The sequence below is a fragment of the Malaclemys terrapin genome, chromosome 9 (genome assembly GCF_027887155.1).
Source record: "Malaclemys terrapin pileata isolate rMalTer1 chromosome 9, rMalTer1.hap1, whole genome shotgun sequence".
Classification (NCBI taxonomy): Eukaryota; Metazoa; Chordata; order Testudines; family Emydidae; genus Malaclemys; species Malaclemys terrapin.
Window position 1 is genome coordinate 11,920,122 of NC_071513.1, and position 12,746 is coordinate 11,932,867.

At 41.6% G+C, this 12,746-nt stretch overlaps 1 protein-coding gene across 5 annotated transcripts in view; it reads right to left on the reverse strand.

Annotated features, from left to right (window-relative positions):
• Positions 1-12,746, reverse strand: part of IL1RAPL2 (interleukin 1 receptor accessory protein like 2) — a 556,797-nt gene that overhangs the window by 4,575 nt on the left and 539,476 nt on the right. For 4 of the 5 annotated variants that reach the window (XM_054038767.1, XM_054038768.1, XM_054038770.1 and 1 more), the window contains one exon: positions 8,578-8,766. In XM_054038767.1, the coding sequence (XP_053894742.1) occupies positions 8,578-8,766 (189 nt within the window). The remainder of the gene's footprint in view (positions 1-8,577; positions 8,767-12,746) is intronic. The other variant, XM_054038769.1, reaches the window with a different exon arrangement.

Below are 12,746 nucleotides of genomic sequence, written 5' to 3' on the forward strand. Positions count from 1 at the left end.
GAACAGAAAAAAATGTGTTTTGGTTGCATATCATTTTGCTGGTAACACTTTACTTTTTATTACACAAACTGTCCTTCGCAGCTATGCTACTCAAAAGCATGCAGTCTGAGAAAGGAGGGATGGCATGTGTTACAAATGAAGACTTAGACACAGGAGCTGCACACAACAGGCCTTTACTCAGCACAGGGCAGGATCTCTCTTACACATACTGACCTCTAGCAGGACGAATGGTTACAGTACACTTCATTGATCAACATCTTTTACTGTAATACTTATTTTTATAGTCCCAGGCAAAATGCCGCGGCATGCTTATTGACACCACTTCCCACCAAATAGATAGCTACAAAATAGGCCAACAAACATTCAAAAATATCTTCATTTCAGGAGACTCAGGGTATATTTAGCATAAAATCTGCCTTTACCAGCGTTTTATTTCACCACTTAGCAGCAAGAAAAAATTATTTCACATATGAAAAAAGCAAATTTTTATACACCCTATAGACAAACAAAAATTTCAAGACATACACATACAGTACAAATGTTTATGCAACAATCTTTTTAGTTAAAGTGTTATGATCGTTTACTCATGCAGCATATACAGTTTGATATTTTTTTCTTAAATTGATATTTTCTAAGGAAAAAACATTGCTCTCTCTCTCTAAAATGTTTACTTATTGAAGTGAAAATTCAGCATTAAAATCAGGGTGAAAATCAGCAGCAATAGGAAAGCTATCAGCAGAACTGGTGAAACAAAACTGAAGGAAAGGTAGAAATGTTCAATACAATGGAAAGAGATTATCCCAATGTATCAACAGCTCAGACTCTTCATTTTCTTCCTTTCTTTCTGCTCCCAAAAAGAAAGAAGTTAGGTGGGAAGCTTCATCATTAGAGGTTGGATCTGCAAGATACAGTAAAACAACAAACCATCATGCATCTTTCCTGATACATTTTCATTCCTCCTTCAAGAAATTCAGACTACGGGTTTGTACAAGAGCATTTTTATTGCATAGGACACAATATTCTTCAGTCAGTATCAGAAAGTCCCACATATTCAGTTTAATACTATGCATAGCTATGCAGGTACTATGCATGTCTGTTACAAATCACACAAATTTTTTTAAAAAAATCAATCCATTGCACTTATCTTTTTAATGAAACTGTGGTGATATTTTTAATTGCAACAATAAAGCTAATATTATATCAATTCAATTGAAAACTCACCAGACTTAGCTCTTACATCCTCTATAGCTGAAGAGGCGCTCTGGGGGAAAAAAGACACCCTGGCTTCCCCCTGTGAGCTCTTCACCCCTCTGTGTTTCTCCTTTATTTTGCTGTGTGCAGTTTAATTGGTGGACATTTAGAGCTCTTTCTACAGGCGACTAGAATTAGCCCTTACAAGGTTACCTTCAGCGTCCTTTCTCAAACCTCAAGTCTGCAGCTGGGTCACAAATAGACCTGACCAGTGAACAAGGGATCCTTTGGGGCAGTGAGGATGGAGTTGAGAATAGTGGCTTGCACACAACTAGACACACCCTTCTATGCATCCCAAAGGAAAGGCAAGCAGGTCTTGAAACTGCTCGGCCTATAAATACACAATCATTCCAATATCTTCACAGCAGTACGCCAAGTTCCAGCCTGTGACTACCTGAGTCTGTACCAGCCAGATTCCTGCATGAGTTCAGGGAGTCTTGGAGCTGCACTAACTTATGTCACATGGCTATTGTCCTAAGGGGCTTTATACCAGTGGAGGATCAGCACAGCCCCACCCTTGAATACACCATGTGGGGCTAGGCTGGGTGGCTGGTACAGGAGCTGGCTGTACTGGCATCACACCACTAGGAAGGTCTCTTCTTCTAGGAGAATTTTCTGCTGTCAAGTTATGGCCAGAATCCAGTTCCCTTGTGGTGGTGGACAGAGGCTGGGGCCTAACACAAGATCTGATCACCACATTTATTTTTTATAGGGGAACGTTGCCTTGTGATTTGGAAAACGTGCACTAAAACAAAGCCAACATTGTTGCCCTCTCTGTAATGTCCCTGCTTGTGGTGAAACAGGCAGGCTGATATTCTCTTGCAACAGGCGCAGAATATTCTGCTGTTGCTCTTATGCCATCTGTGAAACAGAGCGCTGAGAAAGCATTTCAGATGTGAAACTTAAGTAGGGGAAATCTCCTCTGCCAATTTTACCACCAGTCGGAAAGAAAAAAATAATCACAAAGTTCTGCAAATTTCATAAGCAACACAGAACTACTTCAGTGCAATTGTATGTCTTGGAGTGGCATAACTAATCTTCAGCTGGTAGGAATGAGCGTAGCTGCATTGACTTCAACAGCTCAATGCTGATTTGCACCAGTTGAGGATCTGGCCAGAAATGAGAGGGACTGGGAGTGGAAGTTGTGAGGTTCAAAGGGGAAAGTCTGCTTCCTGTCTCGATCAAGATAATTTGCTTTTGATCAGCAGCATTTTGTGACCATAAAGATTCTCAAAGGGCAGTGAAGCAGCATGGCCACTGACAAAAAAACAAACAACCTAAAAAACAACAACAACCCCCCCAACCAAACCAAACAAAATAAAACGGAAGGAGAAATGTTCAACATTGATCAAAATAGGCAAAAGGCATCTTTTACGTTTTACTTATGAGTTTGATTCAGGCAACATGTGGTCCATTTTGTCTCCTGTTTTGGCTGGTGGGTACTGTACTGTAGAAGAGGATGAGAAAGTGAACAAAGAACCCAAACCCTACAAAATTCAAGAGGCACAGCAATTTTTCTGTTAGTGGGGGTATAAGCTCGTTAAAGAAGGTGATAAGAAAACACATTAGCCTCTGGTTTGCAGAATCGGGACTCCCCTTTGTAGCAAAAGAAAAGAGCAAGAAGTAACACAGAAAAGGGTAGTGGGAGCACCAAGTCTCACCATGCAAGCTGTGTAATTTCCCATCTAGCATTTGTGAGTCAGACTTGACTGGGAGCTGACACAGAGAAGCAAAGAAGTAAAGAGGAACACAATGGACGGTCAATACAGTAGCACTATAATGCCTGTATTATGTATTCTGAATGTAGCGTTATTACATAAAGATTTTTTTTAGGATCTCACATCAGACACTAAAGGAAATCGTAAAGTTCAAATACCAAAGCCATCTACTGCCTTATGCAGCACATATCGCAATGAATGTATTTATTAGTTCCAGTTTATAAAATCGCCTTTGCTAATAGGTGCTAGAACAAAAATAAGATAAAACAAGACAAGCCGGAGGGGAAATCCCCCATTATGTTAAACCTTCCTTCTTAACCTGTAGCTCTCAGTTTGTTATTGTTCAGCTGAGTTGGTTTCAATGAACTGGTTCCCTTTTGTCACCCTACCTGTAAATAAAGTGAATAAAAAGCAAACATCCTCCCTGGTACATGGCCAGAGTTATACCAGGGAGGAATAGGCCCCCAGATCATTTGGGTTTGGAAGCCCTATTCCTAATAGTTATCTTCAGAAAACTTGTATGGCTAGCCTGTATGTTAGGCCTGGACAAGAATATGGGGAAAGCATGGGGCCTGCCAACTCCCTCCCCTCTTTTGCAGTGGTCAAGCAAAGCCCCTGGAAAAAGGACCTGGAAATTAACAGGGCAATAACATCTACAGGTGGAAGGGTAGGGCGAGAGCAGAGACATATTCTCTCCCTTCACTTGGGCTAAATAGTAGAGATGGAGCAGTCAGATTAAATCATTTACCCAAGGTCACAAAGGAAGATTGGCAGAGCCAGCTATAGTTCAGTGCCTAAGCCCCCAAACTATCCACTCTCTACAATCTGGGCCTGCTAGCTACCAATGTGCTTTATTGCAATATTCTGGATGAAATGGCACCCGCTCATCCTGCTTTTGGCATCTCAAGAGATTTTATCCAACTGTTAGGAGGATAAGTGTGAGTTGGGTTGGCGTGTTACTATAGCCCTTGATCTCTTGTTCAATTTGTGTCAAATTGTGTCAAACTGTGTTGTAACTATACACTATAGTGTAATTACACAGACTGATGTGGACACATATCTACTACGAACTGGACCAACAAATTAATTTGCACTGCACGTAGAGCGGGGCCTGAGCTGTGAAGTTTGGATCCACACTCTGGATTTGGATATGAACTACCCCAGCATTTGAGGGTGTCAGTATTCAGGGTTCCAATCCAGCCTGTCACAGAAGTAAGACCAGGGTTATGATACAGACCAAGGCTTTTCCATAGTTTCGGTAGGGAATGGGGAGAGAAAGGGATTGAAGTATGTTCCGGTCCAGGCTCACCTCAAACTGTAACCAATCCAGGACCCCAGAAGTGAAAGCTGAATTTCTTCTTCCTCTGTGACAATTATAATTCCATCAACATCAGTATCCTCTTTGCAATATATAGTGACCAATGTTAAATATCCCCTACTTCTGAATAATGCAATGGCTGAAAGGTTCTTCTGTGTCATCTCCTCTATTCTTCAGCTTCATCAAATTATGATGAACTTGGAGTCCCCCTGGGCAAGCTGATTACCCAGCAACAAGATTTACAGGAAGTTTTCTAGGTCATAGAACTTACCCCACTAAACACTCAGGTCCAAACCCTGAGGTCCTCATTCAGTTACTAAGACATTTGTCAGGCAATTACTATATTCTGAGTAAGGATTGAGTAAAACACTGAGCAAGAACTTCGGGATTTCATGCTTTTATTGCATCCATATAACAGCTAGAGCTGGTGGAACATTTTCCACCAGACCATTTTTCCATTAGAAAATGGCATTTCATGAAAATCACAACTGTCCACAGAATAGGGATGTAAGAGTTTAACTGGTTAACCGATAAGCTTGATGCTTATCGGTTTCTGTTAATGGTTAAACTCCACCCAGGGTCCCGGCTGCCACCCTGAGCGTGGGGTCCCTCTGGGCTGCCGGCCCCATGTGTGGGGCTCTGCTGCTGCCCGGCATCCCTCTGTGCCTGGCATCCCGGCGTGCCTGGGGTCCTGACCATGCCCAGAGCCAGGTGCTTCAGAGGGAATGAACAGAACAGGGGAATTATTGAGTGATCCATCCCCTGTCCAGTTCCAGTTTCTGGAAGTCAGAGGTTTAGGGATACCCAGTTAGTTTATTGAAATAGACTTACAAATAGGTCTTCTTGCTTTTGGGGATCCCAACATAAGCAGACTCCATTACACCTCCTCCCTCCCCGTGTTTCTCTCAGGAAGGCAGAGATCATTCGTATTTTGCTATGATATTATTTTTATTCACGCATCACATAACACAGAAGGCAGAGACTGCTGTAAGCAGCAATCTGCCTTCGTCTGGTCTGGCCGCTGCAAGCCAGATTCCCACTTTCCAAAATGGAAGATGCCTTTTGATCTGTGCTGCCGGAACCCACTTGACAACGACAGCTGCCGCACATGCTCCCCCCCGTATGGCTCCTCCTGTTCCCAGCACTCCCCATGACTCAAGAGCGGGAGCTCAAGTGCAGGGCTTGAATATGGTGCATACATACCAGCAGGAAGTTCCCTCTCAAACAGGGGAATTCTCTGCTGGGTATCTGAGGCTAGGTTATGGCCCATTCACTCCCCCCGAGTAGCTTGCCCATCTGGCTCTATATCGTGCATATAAAGACAGTATCATAGAAATGTAGACCTGGAAGGGACCTTGAGAGGTCACCTAATCCACCCCCCTTTGCTGAGGCAGGAACTCGTATACCTAGACCATCACTGACAGGTGTTTGTCCATTCTGTTCTTAAAGACCTCCACCTAGAGAGACAATTATATTTTTTTTCCAGCGGCTAAGCTAAGAATCAACTTGATTAAACCACAATCAAACTTGCCCTTTGATTTTACTGAGGTAAGCTTTTCAGTTTGTTCAAAAATGCCCTGAGACAAAATAAACCATCAAATACTATTTAACAAATCTATACTTGGATACTTCCCAGTCCAGAGAGCAACTGTATGCATTGCCTCATGCCGGGAAGTCAGAGCAATAATGGACACCCTCCTGTGGCAGCAGTTTACAATTGCAGAGATGATCTGAAACCAGCCTTCCAAAGGATTCACGATTGACTATAGTATTGGAATCTTATCATCTTAAATGCACAAGAAAAGTTATACGAAGAAACACCCCAGATCATCTGGTGGGAAAGTGCTGCGTTATACTGAGTGTCATCAGATGACAAAATACAGTACATGAAAGCATTTCGCTAGAAAAATAAATCAGTTTTTCCCTCTGAAGGAATCTGCACCTAAGAACCAGATAGTCCGACAGAACTGTTGCTTTTGAGAGATTCGTTAAAAAATACATTGTGTGTTTCTTCTCCGGAGCGCCTATGCAGTCTATTCTGTCTGTTCTGTTTTTAATCTACCGTAGATAACCCTTTGTAATGTAAAATCAATATTAAATAGTAGGTATGTTCCATATGTATATGCAGGTACACGCTTGCGTGTCTGAACATTTTTTAACAAAAGTCTAATTTTTCCTCTAGAAATACAGTTCCTTTTTTTCACAAATCCCAGGCACACAAATCATGCTAATTTCAAGTACATATTTTTTTCTGCATTGTCGTCATTAAGTTTGATTAAGCATTCTCGAGGTTCTATATGAAAGAATCAAGCCCTTTCATAATGCTGAAGCAGAGAGGATGGAGAGGAGAAAAGAGATATTAAATCTGTGAATGTTCATAAAATGAGCATTCCAGGAGATGTTAAATGAATACCCAAAGTATGATGACAAGTATTTGTTGAGTGTCTGAATGACAGGTAGTCAAAAATAAAATTGCATACTAGTTATTGCAGCAGCTGGGAGAAACAGACTCATGTCAGATAAATCTTCACCTTCAATATGTTTATCATTAAAAGGATACGTTGAAACTCTCTAATTCACTTTGTACTATTACTACATTAAACAAACAAAATAAAAACCTGCTGCACGGACTGTATCTGAACCACAATTACTTACTATAATCCCTGCTAGTGATCAAGCCCACTGGGATTTTTATGGCAAATATATCTGTGTTTTCTCTCAACAGGATCTCACCTATTAATGTAACCGTTTCTCAGACGGGAAGGAGTACACTTCCTGGTTTGCACTTTGAGCCAGGAAAGAACAGTCTTGCCTAGGCATTTAACCCTTTCAATTCCACTGAGCAGTTTCTTTTGGGGAGAGAAGGGAACGTTTTGACTTTTCTATCTCCTGCTAAGAAGCGGTATGATATGCGAGGCTGATAGGCACCAACTCTGCAATGCTCTTCAGTGGTGTAAGGTCAGACCCTATTTGATGGCTTGTAGAGGTAAAGGAGCACTGCAGTGGGGACAGGGTAAGTAGCCATAGCTTACAGGCTGCAAATGCAGGGACAGCTACAATGCCTTCAGAAACGCCGGGGAAGCATTCGCTCCATGTGTAACAAAGAGGCAGTGTGCATTCTGGTCTTACTTCTGTGACTAGCAAGGCGGGGGCAAAGCTGTGGCCCTGCTTCCAATTCATCCACATACTTAAGGGATAAGATGCCCAAATTTTGGGGGTGTGCGGTGGAGGTTGGTGGTACTGGGTAAACATTATCAGGTTCCTTTGCAGGCAAGTTGCTAAAGCAGCTGATTATAACTGCCTCAGTATAGGGCAGGGCTTTCTGTACATCTACTTAGGAGCAGACATAGTCGGGTTTTATGTTTATATTTCTTTTACAATAACACATACACAGAGGTACATATTTCCCTGTTCTAACATGTCTTAGTGGAAGCTAACTGAATACAGACATTGCAAACTAAATTAATATTCAAAAGCATATTTCTCACAGGAGCATCTCAACTATTTGGCAAAAACACACGGTATAAATGCAAACAAACCATGCGTGCAGAATCCATGAAAATTATGCACATTACAATGTCATTTTTTACTTGTCCCACAACAAATCAGGAAAAAACCAACCCCGCTATAGATGTGTCATTGTGGTTACAGACATCAACACATGCAGCAGAATACTGGGACATTGCAGTGAAATTGATCTGAAATGGACAACTGCGTTTCACTAACTAGAAATGGGCAACAGAATCAGATAACTGAACAGTGCACATCCCTTTGAAAAATTGGGATTATTTACACAGTACAAATTATCAATGCAGCACTCGGACAAAACGCTAGTTTAAAAATAGCTCAACTGATGTTGTTAACTTGGAAACAGAAGTATAATATTGGCTCACTAAAATCAGAAAAAGTAGAAGACACTAGGAAACGCTGTATTGGTAAGGTTGCTGTGGACAAATAAGTATTTGCCTGAATGATAATTATTGAGAGAATCCCATTTTAAATGATACACTAGAAATGTGCTGTGTACCGATCACCCTTCCTAGCAGCCTTTTTACCATGGCTTACCGTTCTGCAGAATCCAATCCTGCTTCCATTGAAGTGAATGGCAAAATTCCCATTGACTTCACTGGTGCAGGATCAGACCCTAAGCCAGAGGTCACACCTTGGTGTATTTAGGAAACTCTTGAGGTTCTGAAAGCAGTCTTGCAAAGAGAATGAACTGTAACTTAGCTTAACATGCCTTCCCAATAGCATCACACAGGATTAAACCCAAAGTTCAGAAGTACTTACTCCCGCTAGGAATCAGGTCCCTATCTGGAATGAAGAGTTTGTATCCATAATGTTTTTCCAGAACATCTGGCAGTATTTCAAGTGCAAACTGCTCCTCTTCGTTATTATCGCAGTCTAATGCATCTGGATCCACTTTGGTGTAAGAGAGATAGGCATCGTATTCCTTGTTGTCTGTAGAAAAACAAACGCCTATTCACAGTCATCTGTTTGTAAATGGACTAGGCAGAGGTAAACTGTCTTGTGGCCTAGTTCTGAAACCCTTGTGTGTCATAACTCCTATCATGAGGTCAGTGGAGATTTTGCACGTGTAAGGAATGCAGTACGGGTGAAAATATTTTCTTCCTGGTCATTCAATATCAAGGTTAAAAACCACTGCATTATGCCAAAAACTTTTAATGGTGAAACACAAGTGCTCCATATTGCATAATAGAGATTGTGAATTATTCCTGGTTTTATACATAACTTTCAACTCCATATGGCTTTATCAGTGGGTATTCATAAGCCTCGTTTTATCCAACTCTTTTTATAGAAGTTTTAAGAAGACAGCACTCATCTGTCACTTCCTCTTTTCCCTTCGCATGCTGAGCTGGTAAATTATGGCTTTGTATGGTTCAGCAAAAGGTAAACAGGTGCATTGGAGACTGTCCCACACGCGAACAGACTTTGGGAAAGTCCAAATGTTGCAGCTTGGGCTTCTTTATCCTTTATACATAATGAAGGACCAGACTGTGCCTGATTGGTACAGGTGTATGTTGGGCAGGGGGTGGGGGAGGGGGAGGGAAGAAGTGCAGAGCTGCACCACCCCCAGGGAAACTCCAGTAGTTATTGTGCCTTAACCAAACCTAGACTTTCCCAGAGTTCACTGCCTGACTCACTTGAGCTCCTCTCTTAGCTGCTGGCCAGCTCTGCTGGTTAATGTGGAGGGATGGCTTGCACCTTTGGTGGCACTTTAAAGAAGCAGTATAATTGGCCTAGCCCTTGAGTTGGCAGAAGGGGCACAACAGAGGGTAAGGTTGTTTGTGCCACTTTCCCCCACCCAGCCTACGCACCCACACAAGAACAAGGTGGGGACAATTGCACCCACATCGTACTACAGCATCTTAGCAGTGTAGCCAACTCTTGAAATGTTATTGCGAGTCTCATGATAACTGGATTTTTTCTTCAAGTCCCAGTTCCTGGATTCATGTGATTAGGGGAAAATCTGAGCTTGCATTTCAAAGAAAAAAAGTTTCTAGCCTTTGTGTTTGTGGAAAGAAGCCTGAAAACACGACTTGAGTAAGTACAAAAACCAAAAGGCAAATATAAAGAATCCCCAATTAATTTTTTAAAAAAATCTAATGATTTTTATGCTAATTTCAGGGTTTTCTTGGGCCTGATTCATCATTTTTAATGTTTGGGGTTTGTAATGTTGTCTTAGTTAATGGCCGTTACCTTTATTATAGCCCTACAGTATTTCAGAAATAGTGGAAAAAATACATATGTGAAAGAGTCAAGTTTTAACAGAAAGGTCTCTAGTGATGGCTACAAGTTGTCATTTCTTACAGAAAATGAAAAATCAAATTGTTAATGTAGTGAAAAGAGAAGTATGTGAAAGTGGGATTATTAAGCACCAATTTTCTGTAAAGAACTGGAAAAGATCTTTACAGCAGAGTCAATGTTCATCAATATTTTGTATTAAAGGAAGATAAATAGTTGATGAGAATGTGATTTATTAATTGCTGCTCTATAAATGATGGCTATTTCCCTAATATTCCTTAGATAAATCTAGTCCACTGTGGTTCATGAGCAAAAGCAGACAAGATGTGGGCATTTATTTACTTAGCTGTGGAGTTGATTTCACACTGAAAACAGGGTGTTCAAATGAACTATTGGTTCTAAGACAGTCTGGTAAATTTTGATATGATGAGCTAGGTCTTGTGTGATTACCTTCAATGGCTCAGTTAACAGAAACAAATCTGCCTCTAATCACCAGAGCAGCATGGGATCTAGTTTAACTGATATCCTAACATTTCATCAATATCAGCAAACTACTAGAATGGCAAGGATGGCAGCACTGCTGAGTCAGGAAGACCAGCAGCAAAAAGGGTTAAAACCAGACAGGTCTGGAGACTGTTCCAAAATCTGCCACACTAGGCAACAATGGAACCTTCCAGAAGGTGTTCAGAGGACAGCCAATGGGTGATTAGGGAGGCAGATGTCACCACTAACAGTTCAGGCCCTTCCCAAGGTAGTAAAGCCAACCCCGGGGATGGCCACTGTCGTTGGCTCTAAAATAGAGTGAAATCAAAACAATCAAGCTACGATGTAGATCAGGTTAATACTCAAGGTTAACAAATGTCTGAACATTGTTTCAAATCTAACTTGCTATTGAGAAAAAATATTTTCTCTGGGAAACACAAGTGCATGTGTCTGTGTGTATTTAACACATGTGGACTTCCTGGGTCTGGTTTTCTAAAAAGCTAGGCACGTGTTTTGTATCTGATTTGCACACACAAATTAAATGATTGTGCACCAATGCTCATTTATGCATCCAACTGTGCACTTCAGTGTTGTCAACTCTCATGATCTTATTGTCAGCTTTGTGATATTTGGTGTCTTCCTTAGAGTTCTGGCTCCTGGAGTCAAGTGAATTAGATAAAATCTCTGCTTTAATTTTTTTTAAAAAGGCCTCTGAATAGGACCTTTTAATCCTTAGCATTTTTCTTTAAAAATATAGCGGCACACTGTACGGGATGTGAATTTACCCAAGAAAACTTACACAAGATATTTTTTAACTGTAGAATAAAACAAATCTACCTAGTTTCAGCGCCTCCATTTAAAATAAATGAGAAAAAGTTTTAGGACCCAATCCTGTAACTGGCTCTATACAGGAGTACCTTTATGCCTGTCCTCACTCCTAACGCATAGGCAGAAGGAATATTGATACAGAACCTGTGATTTCACCAAGGCCCTGTGCCTCTGTGGATAAGACACTAGGCTGTAATAGCTCTAAACAAACTGGAACATCCATTGGAAATACAGCCGTGTTTTTCAAATTTAACCACAGACGCTGACTTTCTGCTTTTCCCGTGGGTGCTCCACCCCCGCTCAGCCCGAGGCCCGGCCCCCACTCAGTCCCTTCCCCAAGGCCTTACCGTCGTGCTGCCTCTTACCACCCCCTCCCCACCTCCTTCCCCAAGGCTCTGTTCCCTTCCCACCTCCTCCTGCCCCCACTCCACCCCCTCCCTCAAGCATGCCCTGCCCTCGCTCCGCCTTTTCCTGCCCCTACTCCTCCCTCTGCCCCCAGCACCTCCCACTCACTGCCGAACAGAGTCAGTGTCTATGAATTTAACAGGTGCACAAAATGACCTGTGTGCTGAAAGGACATTCTCTAAACCTCCATGAAACAGGGTTGTTTTTTAAATAAAAACCAAGCAAACAAGAAAAAAAAAATCACATTAGAAACAGCAATAACTTGATGCTGACAACACAAGTCAACAGAACCCAGGCAATTCAGAGTTGAGGCTGGCACTCTGAGCTGCATCCCCAGCTGGTGTGAAGCATCAAAGTAAATAGCTGATGTGAAATAAAGTCAAAAGAGTTACACCAATTTACACCACCTAAGAACCTGGCCCTTCTTTAGCTGATGAATTGTCAGTCTGAATACTGGCCATGTGGAAGAGATTTGTTTTGTGTCATGATATTTAACCATAGTTTCTAAGTTCTACTAATGCAGACACATTCTTGAAGCCAGCAGATGAAATTCTGGCCCCATTGACTTAACATATCCATCGAGCGTTTAATAGAAAGGATTATTATTTTGACACTGACACAGCTTACTGCCTAAGCAATAGTTCGGGGGAACTGGTTATTTTTGCATAAGAGGAAAAAACCTTCCCCTCTGCTGTTCCAAAATATAGGGTTTTTTTAGGTGTGGGATTTTCAAAAGTGCCTAAGTGATTCAGGTGCATTGACGTTCACTGGACTTATGTTCCCAAATGGCTTAGAAGCATTTGAAAATGCCACTCTAGCTCTTTAGCAGACACAGAGTACACTAACATGGAACAAATTCTATGGACCTTTGAGTCACATCTGGGTTGCTTCCGTTTTACAGTATCTCAAAACTTTGATTTTGAGGCTAATAATGCAGTGGTGAATCCAACCTCATGTGTCTAGCAGTTAAAGTCCTG